At 46.5% G+C, this 18,641-nt stretch overlaps 1 protein-coding gene and 1 non-coding gene across 3 annotated transcripts; both read left to right on the top strand.

The window, feature by feature from the left end:
- The first annotated feature begins 1,243 nt into the window (after positions 1-1,243).
- Positions 1,244-18,599, top strand: DDX55 (DEAD-box helicase 55). 2 transcript variants are annotated; one of them, XM_064379616.1, is made up of 14 exons: positions 1,244-1,362; positions 4,663-4,713; positions 4,805-4,891; positions 6,634-6,725; positions 6,805-6,867; positions 7,883-8,032; positions 8,721-8,910; positions 11,381-11,463; positions 13,417-13,548; positions 14,687-14,779; positions 15,929-16,043; positions 17,132-17,300; positions 17,575-17,867; positions 18,112-18,599. In XM_064379616.1, the coding sequence occupies exons 1-14, from the start codon at positions 1,255-1,257 to the stop codon at positions 18,286-18,288; spliced, it is 1,803 nt and encodes a 600-aa protein (XP_064235686.1). In that variant the 5' UTR covers positions 1,244-1,254; the 3' UTR covers positions 18,289-18,599. The 2 variants fall into 2 exon arrangements, with proteins under 2 accessions (XP_064235686.1, XP_064235687.1); XM_064379617.1 differs by lacking the exon at positions 18,112-18,599 and having other exon boundaries at positions 17,591-17,705.
- LOC135276269 (small nucleolar RNA SNORA9) lies at positions 14,887-15,019 on the top strand. The gene has a single exon (XR_010343845.1). It is a non-coding gene; the product is annotated as a small nucleolar RNA SNORA9 (small nucleolar RNA).
- Positions 18,600-18,641: the final 42 nt, after the last annotated feature.

Genomic DNA, 18,641 nt, shown 5'->3' with positions numbered 1-18,641 from the left:
TCAGATGATTTTTTTTTTTTTTTGAGACTGAGTTTCACTCTTGCCCAGGCTCGAGTGCAGTGGCACGAATTCGGCTTACTGCAACCTCCACCTCTCAGGTTCAAGCGATGCTCAAGGCTCAGCCTCCCGAGTAGCTGGGATTACAAGCGCCTGCCACCACACCTGGCTTTAAAATTTTTTTTTTTATTTTTAGTAGAAACGAGGTTTCACCACGTTGGCCAGGCTGGTCTCAAACTCCTGACCTCAGGTGATCCGCCTGCTTCGGCCTCCCAAAGTGCTGGGATTACAGGCGTGAGCCTCCGCACCCGGCCCAGATAATTTCTTTATGGCCACTTTTTTCACAGAAAGGTAGAAAGAGAGGGAGTTAAGGGTAGTATTTTTAGGTTTTATGGCTGACATGGGAGAAAAGGGGTTCCCGTTTCTATGCTCCGCCATGAGTAAGCGGGATTCTTGAGTTTCTGCGGCCAGCCTCAGAGAATCAGAGATCAGAGACAGGGCAAGAGGTCAGAGGGAAACCTGCTTCTGAGGCTGCCTCAGGGGCCTTCATTTTGTGGTTTCGTTTTCAGAGCCCCAACAGGAGCAAGCCATGCACCTAGCTGAAGGAGACAGGCCCTCACAGAGCTCAGCTCATAATGAGTGGTCAATAAAAGCTTGCTGAGTGAAGGTGTGTGTGGCCATGAATGGCCTAGGCCAACAGTGAATAGAGGAATGGGACAGTGCCCTTAGAACTCTGACCCTAACTTCCGGGAAAGTAAATCAACATTCAAGACGTACTGGCCATCGGACCCCCCCGCCCCACTCGCCGCCATCAGCGGGTGCCTGTTTTGCAGGGCTGCGAACCCGGGGCCCCAGGTCTGGGGCACGTTTCTCTGCCCACGGTAGCTAGCCCCACTGTCCTTCGGCCTGGACGCGGTCCTGTGCTGCCACCTGCCTCCGAGAGGCAGAGAAAGTGGGAGGACCGGGCCAGACTCCCTCCCGCCAAAACCCCTGCCCGCTGCGGAGAGGCGCCGGGAGTCCAGGGAGCTGCGCGGGGCGGGTGGAACTCCCCGGGCCTGCCCCGCCGCCTGCCTTCACCATCTTGCGGGCGCCTTTCCTCCCTTCCGCGGCGTGGGTGCCTTCGCCGAGCTCCGGAACTCGGCTGCTCCAGCGCGCGTTTCCCGAACGGCTGCCGCAGCTGCCGGAAGCGGAAATGCTCGGTGGAGGTGCACAGGGCGCATTCTAGCGGCGGCGACGGGGGCGGCGAAGGAGCCTGCCATGGAGCACGTGACGGAGGGTTCCTGGGAGTCGCTGCCAGTGCCGCTGCACCCACGGGTGCTGGGCGCGCTGCGGGAGCTGGGCTTCCCGTACATGACGCCGGTGCAGGTATCGGTTCCCGGGGGGAAATGAGACTGGGAAAGGGGCAGGCACCCGCTGCATCTGATACGCCGGAGGTGATTGGACAGGCCCGAGTCCTGGGGCGCTCATCCCTCCAGCTGGGGCTCTTGCCTCGTCTCCAGGCTGCCCAGACTGGCGGGATGCGGAGCTGCTTGGCGAGCGAGAGGGCGGAGGGGCCGCGCCCCACCCCGCCCTCGGGTACTGGGGTCTCGAGCCTTCTTCTCATCCTGGCCCTGCCCACTGTAGCTGTTAGACCTCAGACAAATGGCCTCAGCTCTCCGAGCCTGGTTCTCATCCTGGCCCTGCCCACTGTAGCTGTGAGACCTTGGACAAATGGCTTAATCTGTCCGTGCTTCATTTTCCTTCTTTGTGAAATGACGAAAAAATAACACCTGCCTCATGGGGTTGCTGTCGGGACTAAATAACCAGTCCGCACACCGTAGGCGCTCAGTAAGTGTTACCTGTTGTTATGCATCCAAGTGAAGCGGCCTGACTCCAGTTATGCATTTCTTCAAGAAGTAATTCTTGAGGACCTGCTGTGTGTGAGGAGCTCTTCTAGGGTCTGGGCAGTTTGCAGTGTTGGCGTCTGCTCATAGCCTTACTTTCTAGGGCAGGAGCTAGAGAAAGGATAATTTCAGCTGCTGGTTAGTGTTATGAAAGAACTAAGACTGTTGTGATAGACAGTGACACGCGAGGACAGGAGAGGTGAGACACGGTGTTACGGAAGGCCCCTCTGAGGAGGTGTCATTGAGCTGAGACCTCAGTGATTGAGAAGGAGCTGGCTCTGGGGTGACTTGGGGCAGATTATTTCAGCAGAGAGAAATGCCAGTGCATAAAAATGCCCTGGGGCGGGCTGCACATGGTTTGAGCAGCAGAAAGGAGGCCTTTGTGGCTGAACATGTAGAGAGTGGCCTTTCCAGGCATGAGATGAGACTGGCAGGTTCCTTAGGAGGCCATTGTTAGGTAAAAGATGATGGTAGCTCGGAGTAGGATGGAACCAGTGGATATTGAGAAGTCACATTTGGGATAGCTTTCAGGTTGCTAAGGAACTGGAGATTGGGAAAGAGAAGACTCTAGGGGGACCTGAGGTTTTTATTCTTAGTAGCTAGCTGAATGGTGTTACCGTTTCCTGAGAACAGCTAGAGGGTGTAACAGGTTTCAGAGGGAAAGTCAAGAGTTCTGGGGTCAAGAGTCAAGTCAAAAGTCAGAAAAGAGTTTTTTGGTTTTTTTTTTGTTTTAATTTTTTTGAGACAGAGTCTTGCTCTTTTGCCCAGGCTGGAGTGCTGTCTCGGCTCACTGTAATTTCCACCTTCCGGGTTCAAGTGATTCTCCCGCCTCAGCCTACCAAGTAGCTGGGATTACAGGCATGCGCCACCATGCCCGACTAATTTTTGTATTTTTAGTAGAGATGGGGTTTCGCCATGTTGATCAGCCTGGTCTTAAACTCCTGAACTCGGCCTCCCAAAGTGCTGGGATTACAGGTGTGAGCCACCGCACCCGGCCACAAGCGTTCTGTTTTTAAACACTGAGCTGGTACCCAGTGGCACCTGCCTGTAGTACCATTTACTTTAGAGGCTGAGATGGGAGGATCCCTTGAGCCCAGGAGTTCAAGACCAGCCTGGGCAACATAGGGAGAATCCCATCTCTAATATCAAAATAAATAAAGGCGGGGCATCTTGGCTTATGCCTGTAATCCCAGCACTTTTGGAAACCAAGGCAGGAGGATCACTTGAGACCAAGAGTTCAAGACCAGTCTGGGCAACATAGGGAGGCCCTGTCATCGTAAAAAATTTTAAAACTAAATGAAGTCTTGAGTTTGAGATGCCCATAAGATTCCAGGGAATGTAGATGATCTGTCTCCAGCAGGCAGGGCTGGAGATGGAAACCGGGAGTGCTGTGTGCCCTTTCTTGGGAATGTAGTGCAAACAAGACCCAATCTCTGCCCTCAGAGTTCATTGTCTAGACCTGTCATCCACTACGTAGTCACCAGACCCAGGGCTATCGAGTGCTTGAAATACACTTCGTCCATATCAAAATGTACTTTGAGTATCAACACACTGGATTTTGAAGACCTAGTATGAAAAAAGAATGGAAAAATGTTGATTTTTAAATATTGATTAAATGTTGAGGGGACAATATTTTGGATATATTGGGTTAAATAAAATATTAAAATTTATTTCATCCATTTCTTTTTACTTTGGCTACTAGAAAATGTAAAATTGTTTGTGCGGTTCACATCATAGTTCTGTTGGACAGCAGGGGCCTGGAGCAGGGTCCTCACCCTCAGCACTATTGACATTTTATGCTGGAAAATGTTTTGTTGTGGGGCTGTCTGGGCATTGTAGGCTGTTTAACAACATTACTAGAATCTGTCCACTGGAGCACATCACCTCCCAACCCTGGTTCTATTTTTTAAATTATTTATTATTATTATTTTTTTGGACAGTGTCTCGCTCTGTTACCCAGGCTGGAGTGCAGTGGCACAGTCACAGCTCACTGCAGCCTCCAGCTCCCTGGGCCTAGGTAATCCTCCTACCTTAGCCTCCTGAATAACTAGGACCACAGGCATGCACCATCACATCCACATCATTAAAAACGTATTCTTGTAGAGACAGAGTCTCCCTATGTTGCCCAGGCTGGTCTGCAACTGGGAATCTACCCACCTGGACCTTCCAAAGTGCTGTGATTATAGATGTGAGCCACCACACCTGGTCCACCCTGGGTTTTAATGACCAAAAATGTCTTCATACATTGTCAAATGTTCCCTCGGGGGTTGAGGGGGTCGATAGAAGTCACCGTGTAGAGGCAGTTGGAATAATATTACACCTGCTGTGAAACCAGTGAGCTCAGGCCCTGGGGACCTGAATCTGATTGAGGTTTAGCTGTTTTGATTGCTAAAACCAGGTTTCTTGTAAAGTCTGGAGACCTCTACAGTGCTTAAAATGAGAGAGTTTATTGGAATCATCATTCTGTTATACTAGAAGTGGAAGGGACCTTAAAACCCAATGTCTGCAACCCCTTCCTGGTTCAGAGAGGGGAAGGTAGGAGAGATAGGACTAGAATTCAGGACTCCTGCCTCCCAGCTCAGCTCACTGTCCCCACACGCTCTCCATGTAGACATAGTAGCCGCGTTTGATTCAACTTCTCTGTGGTGACTTGGTTACTCAGAGTCGCTTTTGTGGTGGGCCCCACTATGACCTTAGCCGCCCATTCTGTTCCTAGGGCTTTGGGTCTCACCTGTGAGTTCATGGCATCCTTTAACCCGTGCTTTGCAATCTCTCCCTTTAGTCTGCAACCATCCCTCTGTTCATGCGAAACAAAGATGTTGCTGCAGAAGCGGTGAGTGCCTCGGGTACGCGCAGCCTGTCCTTGTGTTTTCTCTCAAATGAACTCTGAGGAAGAAAAGGAAACCAAAACTCTCTGTTTGCAGGTCACAGGTAGTGGCAAAACACTCGCTTTTGTCATCCCCATCCTGGAAATTCTTCTGAGAAGAGAAGAGAAGTTAAAAAAGAGTCAGGTGAGGACAGCAAAAGTGATTTATTTTCACCTAGTCATCAGAGGGTTCACATTGGATTAAGCAGCTGGATACAAACTTTAAAAATTGGCCAGAAGCAGTGGCTCATGCCTATAATCCCAGCACTTTCAGAGGCTGGGTCTGGAGGATCACCGGAGTCCTAGAGTTTGAGACCAGCCTGGGCAACACAGTGAGACCTCGTCTCTACAAATAATGAATGAATGAATGAAACTTGAAAAAATAAAGGACAATTGGCCAGGCGTGTGACTCACGCCTGTAATCCCAGCACTTTGGGAGGCTGAGGCAGGTGGATCATGAGATTAAGAGATGGAGACCATCCTGGCCAACATGGTGAAACCCCATCTCTACTAAAAATGTAAAAATGTAAAAATTAGCTGGATATGGTGGTGTGTGCCTGTAATCCCAGCTACTTGGGAGACTGAGGCAGGAGAATTGCTTGAACCCGGGAGGTGGAGGTTGCAGTGAGCCAAGATCACGCCACCACACTCCAGCCTGGTGACCGAGTGAGACTCCATTTCAAAAAAGAAAAGACAATTAATCCTGATTATTTGTGGATTCTGTATTTATGAATTTACCTGCTCGTTAAAATGTATAACCCCCAGTGGATCCTCGGTGCTTTTGTGGTCACGGGCGTGGGCAAAGCTGCCTTTTGTTATAGTGCTCAGGTATAAAGTGTGCTTTTCATTGTCCATTTAGTGCCACGTTCACCTTTTTTTCCCTGAGACAGGGTCTTGTTCTGTCACCCAGGCTAGAGTACAGTGGCATGATATCAGCTCACTGCAACCTCCACCTCCCAGGCTCAAGTGATCCTCCTGCCTAAGCCTTCCAAGTAGCTGGGACTACAGGTGTGGACCACTATGTCTGGGTAATTTTTTGTATTTTTTGAGGAGACGGTGATTTGTTGTTTTTTTTTTTTCTTTAAATTTTTTTTTTTTTTTTTATAAGACGGGGTTTCACCATGTTGGTCAGGCTGGTCTTGAACTCCCGACCTCAGGTGATCCGCCCGCCTTGGCCTCCAAAGTGCTTGGATTACAGGCGTGAGCCACCGCGCCCGGCTGAGACAGGGATTTGTTATGTTGCCCAGGCTGGTCTCAAACTCCTGCACTCAAGTGCCTCCCACCTCGGCCTCCCAAAGTTCTGAGATTACAGGTGTGAACTGCTGCGCCCAGCCATTTTGCACATTTGTGTGCTCTATATTGGTGATTTTGCTTTTTGAAATGGCCCCGTGATATAGTACTGAGGTGCAGTCTAGTGTTCCTGGGTGCAAGAAGGTTATGACATACAGAGAAAATCCACGTGCTAGAGAAGCACAGGCTCAGGCATGAGTTAATGTTCTCTTGGCCACGAGTTCAATAGGAATGAATCAATAGTATATATTAAATAGAGTCTTTTGAGCACAGACTTACATAAAATAGGGTTATGTATTGATTAGTTGACAAAAATGTGATGCCCAGAGACCGGCAGGAATCTAACCCTATGAGCAGTGCTTCAGTGTTCACTAATTTAGTGTTCTCAGTGACTTTAAAGAGCATAACTGCAGTGTATAATGACGAGTAACTGCAATTCAGAGTAGTTGATACGTGCTCAGAGATGCTGCTGAGAAAGTCCAGGAACTACTGTTTCTCTGGAACTTTCCTTTGTGTGGTGGAGGGCGCAGGGTCTATGAGTTCCTCTCTGGAAGTCCCTTGCACTGCTGACTATATCCCTTCCTTCCATGTGGGTAGGTTGGAGCCATAATCATCACCCCCACTCGAGAGCTGGCCATTCAAATAGACGAGGTCCTGTCGCATTTCACGAAGCACTTCCCGCAGTTCAGGTAAACTGGATGCAGTGTCCCTGTTAGCCATGGGCTGTTGTTTTGCTGAACTTAATCAAAGACTGTTTTCTTCTTGTAGCCAGATTCTTTGGATTGGAGGCCGAAATCCTGGAGAAGATGTTGAGAGGTTTAGGCAGCAAGGGTGAGTTTGCTCATGTCTGCTCATTTCTTTGCTTGCTCTTGGCACTGAACCTAGGAATCGATGTGTGATCTCAGCCTAACTGTGGGTCCCCCTTTCAGCAGCCGCCTCCTCCCGCAAAAAGGTGTTTTCTCCAGGCCAGCTTCCCATTGTGCTTTGCTGTCTCCTTTCCATAAGGCCCTCATGAGCACTTCACAAACTCAGGTTCTTATAGAGGTCAAGAGAACTATGTCAGGATAAATGAGTGGTCAGGATAGATGTGTGCAGGGCTGGGGGGTGGTGAGGAACTGGCCAGTAGCTGCCTGGAATACTCATCTCCAGCTGGTAGTTGCCTGGCAGGACTCTGAGCTCAGTAGTGCCAGATTTTGAATTTTTTAAAAAGAAGATGGAATTCCAGATTTGTGTAATCTCCTGATTTTTTAACTGGTGGCATGTAATCCACATTGGAAAAACACATCTTGTAGGTCAGCCAGTCGGTCGGCACCACATCTGGCCCTGAGTCTGTGATCTTTACAGAGGATTCTCTAATTCTATCAACATCCCCATTTTACAGATTAGTTACCTGGGGCTGCAGTGTTTGAGTAACTTGTGTAGATCAGAGGTTGGTAAGCTTTTTCTGTAAAGAAGCAGATGGTAAATGTTTTTGGCTTTGTGGACCATATGGTCTCCGTCGCAGTTACTCAGCTGCTGTTGTAATGTGAAGGCAGTGATAGACAACATGTGAATAAATGGGCGTGGTTGTCTGCCAATAAATACTTAGCAAGGACAGGCAGCAGCCCAGGTTTGGTCTGGGAGCTAGAGTTTGCCAACCTTGCCTGGGTCATAGCCCACAGCCCAGATCGCATGTCACTGCAGCCCTCACTCTTTCTACCCTGCAGCACTCTCTTCCACTCTCATGGTCTTTCTCTTCACTAGGGCATAAATGACTTTGGGGGGATAGGAAACTTGGTATTTATTAATCGTCAACCACATTCCCAAGATCCAGAGAGTATGGTAAATGTTAATTTTCTTTCCAAAGTGGGAACATCATTGTGGCCACTCCCGGCCGCTTGGAAGACATGTTCCGAAGGAAGGCAGAAGGCTTGGATCTGGCCATCTGTGTGCGATCCCTGGATGTCCTGGTGTTGGACGAGGCAGACAGACTTTTGGACATGGGATTCGAGGCAAGGTACTGGGCTGTAGACTTCACTGGCTGGAGTGGGCAGGTGATACTAATACATAAGAAGAGCAAACTGGAATTTACCACTTTATGACTAGGTATTTTTATTTTTCATTTTCATTTTCATTTTATTTTTTGTTTTTTAGAAATAGGGTCTTGCGCTGTCACCCAGGCTGGAGTGCAGTGACGTGATCATGTTCACTGCAGCATTGACCTCTTGGGCTCAGGTGATCCTCCTGCGTCTGTCTCCTGAGTAGCTGGGATTACAGGCGCACACCACCATGCCTGGATGTTTTTTTTGTATTTTTTGCAGAGATGGGGTTTTGCCATGTTGCCCAGGCTGGTCTCAAACTTGTGGGCTCAAGAGATCCTCCCATCCCAGTCTCCCAAAGTGCTGGGATTATAGGCATGAGCCATCATACCTGGCAGTTTTGTTGTTTTTTAAGTAATAGCTTTATGTTTATAATTTACATATCATTATAATTGTATGCTGAAATTTGAGAAGCCTTGGAAAAATGAAAGTATAAAGAAGAAACAAAAAATCACCTATAATTTTACCTCCCAGTATATCTGACTATAAATATTTTGATGGCTTCACTTTCAGTCTTTATGAATACCTGTTTAGTATCATGAAGCACTGTGTGTTGATTATGCTGGCAAGTGAGGGGTTAATTGCGAGCTCTCCTCTTTTTATCAGCATCAACACCATCCTGGAGTTGTTGCCAAAGCAGAGGAGAACAGGCCTTTTCTCTGCCACTCAGACGCAGGAAGTGGAGAACTTGGTGAGAGCGGGCCTCCGGAACCCTGTCCGGGTCTCGGTGAAGGAGAAGGGCGTGGCAGCCAGCAGCGCCCAGAAGACCCCCTCCCGCCTGGAAAACTACTACATGGTGAGTGCCTGGGCTTGCTTCTTACTCAGCGATAATGACCAGTGCTCATTTTACGGAAGTTGTACTAGGAGAATAAATGCATGAGACCCTGTGGCACATATGAAATGCTTTTGGGGACAGAGCTAGGACAAATGGTCTGGGTGGTCCTACTCATTGAATGCATAAGTTAAATTGGGCATAAATGTATTGTAAGTACAGTTTCTAAGGACAGTATCTTTGAACCTCCAACCTTAAGTGACCAGCTGTTTCTATTTCACGTGCCTGGGGTGTGCTGGGTGCAGGCATGATACAGCTCTAGTTCCTGGGCCCGTCAGAACAGCCTGACCCAGAGAAGGGCATAGTTAGATGTGCAGGTGGAACACAGAAAATCAAATGACAGACTCACTCCCAAGGAGACTTTGTGGGTGGAAATGTTCTGCTCTGTAAATGTTGTATGTTTTTTACTTGCGTCAAATATGCTGAATTTCTAGCAGTGAAGACTAGCTGCTGGCTTCTGTAGTTTCTTCACAAGGAAGTAGATGGGCTTTTGGCAACTTGATTGTTTAGTAATGAGGCCACTCCCCAGCCCCGTTCTGTTCTGTCCCATTGCTGGAATGGGTCACGAGGCACAAGTGCAGAGAGCACAGGCTTCAGGGGAGGCACGGAGGAACCCACAGGCCAGGTCACTGCTAACAGCACATCCGCCCACCAGCCTGGGGCTGGGGCTTTTCTTTCTCTTTTGCAATCAGCTTTCTCAGGTTGAATATTTCTTTAGGCCTGAGGGGGTAGTTCCTCAGCTCCTGAACATGACTGTTGTTCAAAATGAAGGAGGCTGGTCTCAAAAGTAGAGTGTTCCTATTGCTGTGGACTGAGGTTGTCGAGGCTGCTCTCCTGTTTGTGTCAGTTTGTAGGCAGATGAAAGGTAGAATGAGTTTGCAAATGAGAAACTGCACCTGGTGTAACTGGAGAGTGTTGAAATCAGATAGGCTCATCAGAAGTGGAAGCTGTAGTTACCATTGATGTTTCTGACTGCGGCCGGGCTGGATGAAGTAGGAGGCCAGCTCAGTGCATCAGGAAGGCATAGGGAAGTGTGGAGAGCATGGGCGCTAGAGCAGAACTGCCCGCTGCAGATCTTGGCTTTGTCCCCTTCTTAATTGACCGATGATCTCATAGGACCTCACTTGTCAAATGGAGGCCACAGTAGTATACAGCTTCGTAGGGTTGTTGGAGGATTAATTAATCTGTGCAAAAATGTCCATGATAATGCTTGGTACTTAGTAAGTATGGGTTGAGCATTGCTGACTTGAAATTCCAAAATCCAAAATGCTCCAAAATCTGAAGCTTTTTGAGTGCCAACATGATGCTCAAAGGAAATGCTCATTAGAGCATTTAGGATTTCAGATTTCCAGATTAGGGATGCTCAGCTGGTAAGTATAGTGCAGTTATTCCAAAATCTGAAAACATTCAAAAGCCAAAACACTTCGGGTCCCAAGGGCCTTGGATGAGGGATAGTCGTACTAATGTTAGCTTTGGAAACCCACTGTGTCTGCTGTTGCATTCTGTTATTTTGCATTTGTTTTGCATTTAGAGATGGCTGAGTATATGAGAAAAAAATTCCAAACTGGGGATTTGGTTTGGGCAAAAATAGGATGAATGCATTCAGGTAAATTTAATGTCTCTAATTTGGGAGTTTGAATGGAGGACTTGATTGCACTATGAAGAAAAGCAATGGGGTCTGCGTCCATGGAGGTCTTTTAAATAATTATGTACATTGCTTTCTGGAAATCATTATTCAACTTAAAGCAATGACTTCTGAACTTGGCATCAGAATTTCCTGGGTAAACTTTTTCTTTTTAAACTCTTAAATAATATGGATCCTTGCTGTTAAAAAACTACCTGAGACTGCATTTTAAAAAAAAAGAAAAAGAAAAAATAATATGGATTCTTAGGTCCAATCTCAGACCTACTGAATTAGAATCTGTATGTCATACCCAAGAATCTGCATTAAAAAAAAAAAAAAATCTATCCTTTGGCCATGAAAGGTGGCTCATGCCTGTAATCCCAGTACTTTAGAGCTGAGGTGGGAGGATTGCCTGAGACCAGGCCAGGAGTTCAAGACTGGGCAACATATTGAGACTCTGTCTCTTTAAAAAAAAAAAAAAAAAAAAGTAAAATAAGTAAATAAAAATCTACCATGGAGCTGGTGTGATAGCTGGCGTGTAGATTGGGATCGGGAGTTGGGAACTGCTGCCTGTTGGATGACTGTGCTTCTCTGAGCCGTGTGATTTTGTGACATACAAATTAACTTTTACAGGCAGCAGCACATGTCGAGTTTATTCTGAGCTAGGTAGACCAATTAACATTCTGACTAAAGTGTATCCTATCCATAGAGGAAATGGCATTCCTTAAAACTGAACGCTGAAACTGAAAATAGCCACGGGGATTATTATTGCCAAATCGTTTTTTATTAATTTCCTTGTTTATTTTATAGGTATGCAAGGCAGATGAGAAATTTAATCAGCTGGTCCATTTCCTTTGCAGTCATAAGCAGGAGAAACACCTGGTCTTCTTCAGGTACTCCTCTGGTCTCTGTGGTAGGGGCATCAGGGATTCAGCCAGAATGTGCAGGTGCATGCGGCCTTTGGGTTTTGGATTCCATCTAGCGTGGTTCTCTCAGGAATACTTTTGGCTGCAAATAACTGAAAACCCAACTTTTGTGGTTTGTGGCTTTATTTTTCTCCTGTAAAAAGAAGTCCAGAGGCAGGCAGTTTCTCACGTGGGTTTCACATGTCAGTCATGTCAAGGTCAGTGTTGTGATTGGTCTTCTCTTCCTGTGTGTCACGTCATGGATTCTGGATGACCACCATTACACCTTGTCATGTCTGCACTGAAGAAAGATAAGGCGGGGAAAGGCAGAGGGGCATATGGTAGTTAGCTACATCCATGCCTTTTAATTAGGAAAGCAAAGAGCTTCCTCAGAAAACCCTCTGCCTTAGCTGACTTCAGCTGTGAATCCATCATAGGGGCCAAAAGTGGGTCACATGGTGGCCCCTCATTTCAAGAGCGGCAGAGAAAATGAATGCACAGCTTTTCTGCCTCTGTGGTAGTGGCCAGCGAAGCAAGAAGTGGTTGGGAACAGCGTTATCAGCCACCCATGGAGTCTGCCACAGCGGGGCTTTGTCCTGTGATCAGAAGGCAGCGTAGGAACAGATGCCGATGTTCTTTGGACTAGTTGGTTCTTTTCTCCTAAGATAAATGTGTTGATCTTTGGCAGTACATAAAAAATAATTTTACATTTCTTTTCCATCTGTTATCCTGCAAATAAAATGCAGTATTGACCATGACCCACAGTAAGAAGTACAATTTGGTACATACCCAAACAAGACAATAAAACAAGGGTTTTCATGAAATGCGCTCTGCCAGGTGGGATATTTTCTATTCTGTTCTACTCCAGCTATTGATTTTTTTAAAATGCTGGTCGAGACCTACTAAATTGATTTTAGAACCCACCAGATTGTTTTCAGATCTGTGGGTTGTGAGGCTTAGTGTGTGAAACGCCACTTCATTATATACTATGTGACTCAAGGTAGAAAAGAGGGACCCATCTGGTAGCGGTCACAGCATAGGTGGAGGAACTGACGTAGACGAGTTAGCCCAAACTGGAATGCGGCAGTCTGGCATAGTGGGGGGGAGCATTAGACCTGGGTTCTGGTTCTGCCACTTATTCTGTGTCTCTGGTAAGTTTCAGTTCCCTCATCTGCAAAAGGATGAGAAATCACTTTGGTATGCTTCCAGTTAAAGAAAAGGGTCCAGGGTGAACTTTATTAGAAGGGTGCTGGGTAAGGAGCTCACAGATTCAGAGAGAATGTTGAGTGTCCAGCTCCCAGGCAAGGAGGATCCCAGGCAAGAGTCATGGGCCATCTCTTTAGGGCACATCCTCATTGGAATGACTCTGCCATCCCCCTTTTGTCCTTGGATGACTCAGCTCCAAGTCCCAAATATCAGGGAGAAGGGATCTGATTGGTCTAGCCTGGGTTATTTGCTGAGCCCTTGGGAATCCTGCTAACTGGGGAAGCAGCAGTTCCCTAAAGGAAAAGCGGGAATATTTTTAAATCTTGTGAGACCATTTGTGGCTAAGATGCCGTTGCTTTTGTTCTGAATAACTGTTTCACTTTAATTCCTTTCTCAGGGTCAGGGAGATTCCCCGTTAGAACATCTTTAGACAGTAGAATACGTCCTTGGGGGTTTTAACTCGTGTGTAAGGGATTTTGTCCAAAGATTGGCCTTTGATTGGCTGAGAGGATTACAGATTAAGAACTTAGTTGTGGATGATTCTCACTGCCTTTCTCTTCTTCGTTCTGCTAGGGAGGGCTCGGGATGATTCTCACTGTCTTTCTCCTCTTCGTTCCCCTAGGGAGGGCTCAGAGTCAGGTTGCATCTACTGCAGCTGTTGCTCACTGTTCCCCTCTCCCAGTTGTAGAAGGACGAAGGTGGTCAATGCCTCTAAGCCCTCTGTCCCTCTTGCAGCACCTGTGCCTGTGTGGAATACTATGGGAAGGCTCTGGAGGCGCTGGTGAAGGGCGTGAAGATTATGTGCATTCACGGAAAGATGAAATACAAACGCAATAAGATCTTCATGGAGTTCCGCAAAGTGCAAAGGTGGGTGGGCTTCTCTGGAGGGAGCAGCTCTCCTGTCACAGGGTGCTCTTTCAGGTCCCCAAACGCCCCATTCTCCCATAGCTTGTGCTGCCCGCATGTGGTGTTCTTTCTGTCTGGAACCCTCTTCCCTCTCTAACGTGGTTATCATCTCTCTGTAAACACCCAGAACCTCCATTGCTCTGTTCTAATGCCTTTGTCTTTTGCTGTGTCACTTCCCTAGTTACTGAACTCCCATGCTAGATGGCAAGCTCCGTGACACAGGATCCCTGTGTATTGTCTTCACTCCCAGACTGCCCTGTGCCTGGCCCAGGGAAGGGTCAAGCAGCAAGGAGCAACCCATTTGTCCTGTCAGGATGGAAACTCTGGCTTATCAGGCTTGTGACTGCACAGCAGGGAACTTGTGGTCTTCCAGTGACCAGAACTTGTTTCTGTTTGTGCTTACAAATCATACTTCTCTGTGTTTCTTAATCATTGAATATCTGGCTACATTAAAAGACCTGTTTTGGGCAAAGTGATACACCTGACTGCTGGGCCTCAGTCGTGGAGTGAAGTGTCTGTTGTTTTCCAGATGGCCTCAAAGGATTAGACCCATATAGTTTTGGTTTTCAAATGGTTATGTTCTAATTTTTAAAATCCCTTTGCTGTCTCTTACCTCACTCCAATTTATATTGGAATTTGTGAAGTCCTAGAGATTTGTAGGAGGAAGAAAAAATCAAAATATTACCTTAAGTATTTGCTTCTCCCAGCACTTTGGGAGGCCGAGGCAGGCAGATCACGAGGTCAAGAGATAGAGACCACCCTGGCCAACATGGTGAAACCCCAGCTCTACTAAAAATAAAAAATTTAGCTGGGCGTTGTGGTGCGCACCTGTAGTCCCAGCTACTCGGGAGGCTGAGGCAAGAGAATTGCTTGAACCCAGGAGGCGGAGGTTGCAGTGAGCTGAGATTGCGCCACTGCACTCCAGCCTGGCACCTGGCGACGTAGCGAGACTGTCTCCATAAAAAAAAAAAAAAAAAGGAATTCGCTTCTGTGAGATGCTCTGGAACCTGCATGTCACTGTCATCGAGATCAGTGGGCTGTTTGATGGTGATGAAGATGGTGACCTCCTTACTCCAAATGCCGTTTTCTTATTTTCTAGTGGGATTTTAGTGTGCACTGATGTGATGGCCCGGGGAATCGATATTCCTGAAGTCAACTGGGTTTTGCAGTATGACCCTCCCAGCAGTGCAAGGTATGGTATGAGGCTGCCACCCGCTCTCTGTTGAGGAATTTAGCCTAATAAAGTAGGAATCCTGAAGAAGATAAACAGATAATGATGCTCATTGAAACATTATTTTATAGCGAGCCTCCAGCGTGCTTGGGTCTGCAGTGACCCTGTGCATTCCTATAGTGCTTGCCAGAACAGTTTTGAAATGGTTTGAGGCCTTGCCCTGCTCCATGTAGAGCAAGGTCATAGAAATTTCAGACAGTGAGAGAAAACAGCAACACATTATTTGAGGCCGGGCATCGTGACTCATGCTTGTAATTCCAGCGCTTTGGGAGGCCTAGGCTGGTGAATCGCTTGAGCCAAGGAGTTCACCAGCCTGGGCAACATGGCAAAACCCCGTCTCTACAAAAAATATATAAAGATTAACCAGGCGTGTGCGCCTGTAGTCCTAGCTACTGAAGTGGGAGAATCGCTTGAGTGTGGGAGGCAGAGGTTGCAGTGGATTTTACCACTGCACTCCAGCCTGGGCAACAGTGTGAGATGCTGTCTCAAAACAAAAATGCATTAAGTAGCAAAAATAGGCAAATGGATGAAAATAACACATTTATGGTGAAATAGTGATATTGTATTGTGTATTGGCAGCAATTAAAAATATTTTCAAATATTACCAGTTCTTGAAGAAACTAGAATGTCTAGAAAATAGAATGTCTAAATGAAAAACAGCAATAACGTAACACCACATGTGAAAATTACAATTACTTTTTCCTAAGTCAGCATATATTCCTAATACATGCTTCCAAGCATAGGAAAATGCTTGTAAACCCCCAATGATTACCTCTGAGACTAGGTCGTTTTTATTTTATTCTTTATATCTTTCATTGTTTCCCAGATTTTCACCTGGGGACCATGTCCTACCTGTGCGATCAGAGAGAAAGATCTAAGTTTTACTTAGAATTCACATTAAATGTTTCTTATGGAATCATATCTGTCTGCAATGCTGGTTTAATTGCCAGTTCTTCTGTTTCTCACACTAGTAAGTGGCCAAGTCCACCCTGAGCTGTGGAGTCCAGAGGCTTCCCTTAGCATTTTAGCAACATCAGCCCTGTGGCTGGAGCCAGAGCTCTGCTCAGCCGTCATCACCTGGGCACTCATTTCCACCCCGTGTTCTCACAGCGCCTTCGTGCATCGCTGCGGTCGCACAGCCCGCATTGGCCACAGGGGCAGTGCTCTGGTGTTCCTCCTGCCTATGGAAGAGTCATACATCAATTTCCTTGCAATTAACCAAAAAGTAAGCTGTTGTCCCTTTTCAGATAGAATACCTAGTAACGGGGTAGCTAGAAAAGTTCTCTGGCACGTGGTCAGTAATTGAAATTACAAATTGTGAATTCACTGGGGCTGGGCTTGTGGTGGCAGTGTGGGGCCCTGGTGGCTTTAAGGCTGTGGAGGCACCTCGGTCATGGAGTGACCAAGCCTCCTGTGCGGTAGCAGGCTCTGCTGGGCCCAGGCAAGGCTTACCTCTTCTGAACAGAGACCCAGTGTTGCCATACTTTGCTACCAGATTAGGATTGTCATATGAAATCAGATTTTTTAATTTTCTTTTTTTTTTTTTTGAGACAGAGTCTCGCTCTGTTGCCAGGCGCCAGGCTGGAGTACAGTGGCGTGATCTGGGCTCACTGCAAACTCCACCTCCCGAGTAGCTGGGACTACAGGTGTGCGCCACCACACCCAGCTAATTTTTTGTATTTTTAGTAGCGATGGGGTTTTACCATGTTGGCCAGGATGGTCTCTCTTTTTTTTTTTTTTTTTTTTAAGAGACGGAGTTTCGCTCTTGTTACCCAGGCTGGAGTGCAATGGCGCAATCTCGGCTCACCACAACCTCCGCCTCCTGGGTTCAGGCAATTCTCCTGCCTCAGCCTCCTGAGTAGCTGGGACTACAGGCACGCACCACCATGCCCAGCTAATTTTTGTATTTTTTAGTAGAGACGGGGTTTCACCTTGTTGACCAGGATGGTCTCGATCTCTTGACCTTGTGATCCACCTGCCTCGGCCTCCCAAAGTGCTGGGATTATAGGCGTGAGCCACCGCGCCCGGCTGAGGATGGTCTCTATCTCTTGAGCCCATGATCCACCTGCCTCAGCCTCCCAAAGTGCTGGGATTACAGGTGTGAGCCACTGTGCCAGGCCTTAATTTTCTTTAAAAAATTTAACATACTTTTCAGAGCAAGTGAAATATTTCGGTTGGATTTGGGGTTCAGACCTCTGATTTAAGATTAAAAGGAATTGTTTTGCTTTTGGTTTTATTGGTTGTGATGGGGGATCCCTGGGGATGAGGTGATGCCAGCCAGGGAAGGTGAGAATGTGGTGTGTGTGTGTGTAGTGCCCCCTGCAGGAGATGAAGCTCCAGAAAAACACAGTGGACCTTCTGCCAAAACTCAAGTCCATGGCCCTGGCCGACAGAGCTGTGTTTGAAAAGGGCATGAAAGCTTTTGTGTCGCATGTCCAGGCTTATGCAAAGCATGAATGCAACCTGATTTTCAGATTAAAGGGTAAGTTGGACTTTTTCTATGTCTTCGTCTTAATTGTGGTGGTCTTACAAGTATGAGATTGCTTTGTCTTGTAAAAGGAAGTGTTCCCAGGTTTTGAGTAGGCACAGAATAAACTGGCTACTGGCTGCTGAGTATTCCTTTTAACTTTGTAAAAATGTAATTATTTTCATTTTAAAAATGAATGCATTAAACCCTTTGGTTAGAAAAAAATTAGCCATTATTGATTGTTCTAATCCTGTTGAGTGTGCTAACTCTGATCTTCTGATTGAATTAGATCTTGATTTTGCCAGCCTTGCTCGAGGTTTTGCCCTGTTGAGGATGCCCAAGATGCCAGAATTGAGAGGAAAGCAATTTCCAGATTTTGTGCCTGTGGACATTAATACAGACACTATTCCATTTAAAGATAAAATTAGAGAAAAGCAGAGGCAGAAACTCCTAAAGCAACAAAGAAAAGAGAAAACAGAAAATGGTAAGAGGAGAAAATTCATAAAAAATAAAGCTTGGTCGAAGCAGAAGGCCAAAAAAGAAAAGAAGAAAAAAATGAATGAGAAAAGGAAAAGGGAAGAGGTAAAGTTTACACTTTTACTTACATGTCAACTTAGAATCTTGAACAAGTATTACTGTAGTAGATCTTTAAATAGGAATTGTGTGGGGCTCTCAGATTTTTGTTACATTGGTGACTAGGATTGGGAATTTGCTCTATTTGCAGAAGCCAATCTGAGAGCTTATAGTTCCCGAGTTAAAACTGCTGGTTTCACTGGAACACTATTGCTGAAAAATGTAGTAGTTTATTGGTTTCTTCTGCACTTAGGGTTCTGATATTGAAGATGAGGACATGGAAGAACTTCTCAATGACACAAGACTCTTGAAAAAACTTAAAAAAGGCAAAATAACTGAAGAAGAATTTGAGAAGAGCTTGTTGACAACTGGCAAAAGAACAATCAAGACAGCAGATTTAGGGATCTCAGATTTGGAAGATGACAGCTGATTCCAGTGCCACAGATGAACCCACAAGGGCATAGCTATTCCCTAACTGGGCGGATGGCTCCAGTTTGCTTTCAGTGGAAATCAAAACTTCAGGAGACATCTGAGAAGAATCACATCTCTGAAAGCTGTCCTTTCAGACTAGAGGAAAATGAGGGATTTCACAATTGTGAATATTTTACTAAAAACGGTCCAGTCTTGGCCAAATGTGGTGGCTCTTGCCTGTAATCCCAGCACTTTGGCAGGCAGATCACTTGAGCCCAGGAGTTCAAGACCAGCCTGGGCAACAGTGAGACCCTTTCATTAAAAACAACAAAACAAAACAATTCCAGTCTTGAAGTAGTCTAACAAAAGATG

This window comes from Aotus nancymaae, unplaced genomic scaffold (assembly GCF_030222135.1).
Source record: "Aotus nancymaae isolate 86718 unplaced genomic scaffold, 86718_ANA_hifiasm-v0.15.2.pri h1tg000021l, whole genome shotgun sequence".
NCBI lineage: Eukaryota > Metazoa > Chordata > Mammalia > Primates > Aotidae > Aotus > Aotus nancymaae.
This window is presented reverse-complemented; position numbering and strand designations above follow the sequence as displayed.

Coding starts and splice junctions, on each gene's coding strand:
- DDX55 (XM_064379616.1), top strand. CDS start 1,255: ATGGAGCACGTGACGGAGGGTTCCTGGGAGTCGCTGCCAGTGCCGCTG. Junction 13,549..14,686: donor GAGTTCCGCAAAGTGCAAAG/GTGGGTGGGCTT, acceptor CTTATTTTCTAG/TGGGATTTTAGTGTGCACTG. Junction 17,301..17,574: donor CCTGATTTTCAGATTAAAGG/GTAAGTTGGACT, acceptor TGATTGAATTAG/ATCTTGATTTTGCCAGCCTT.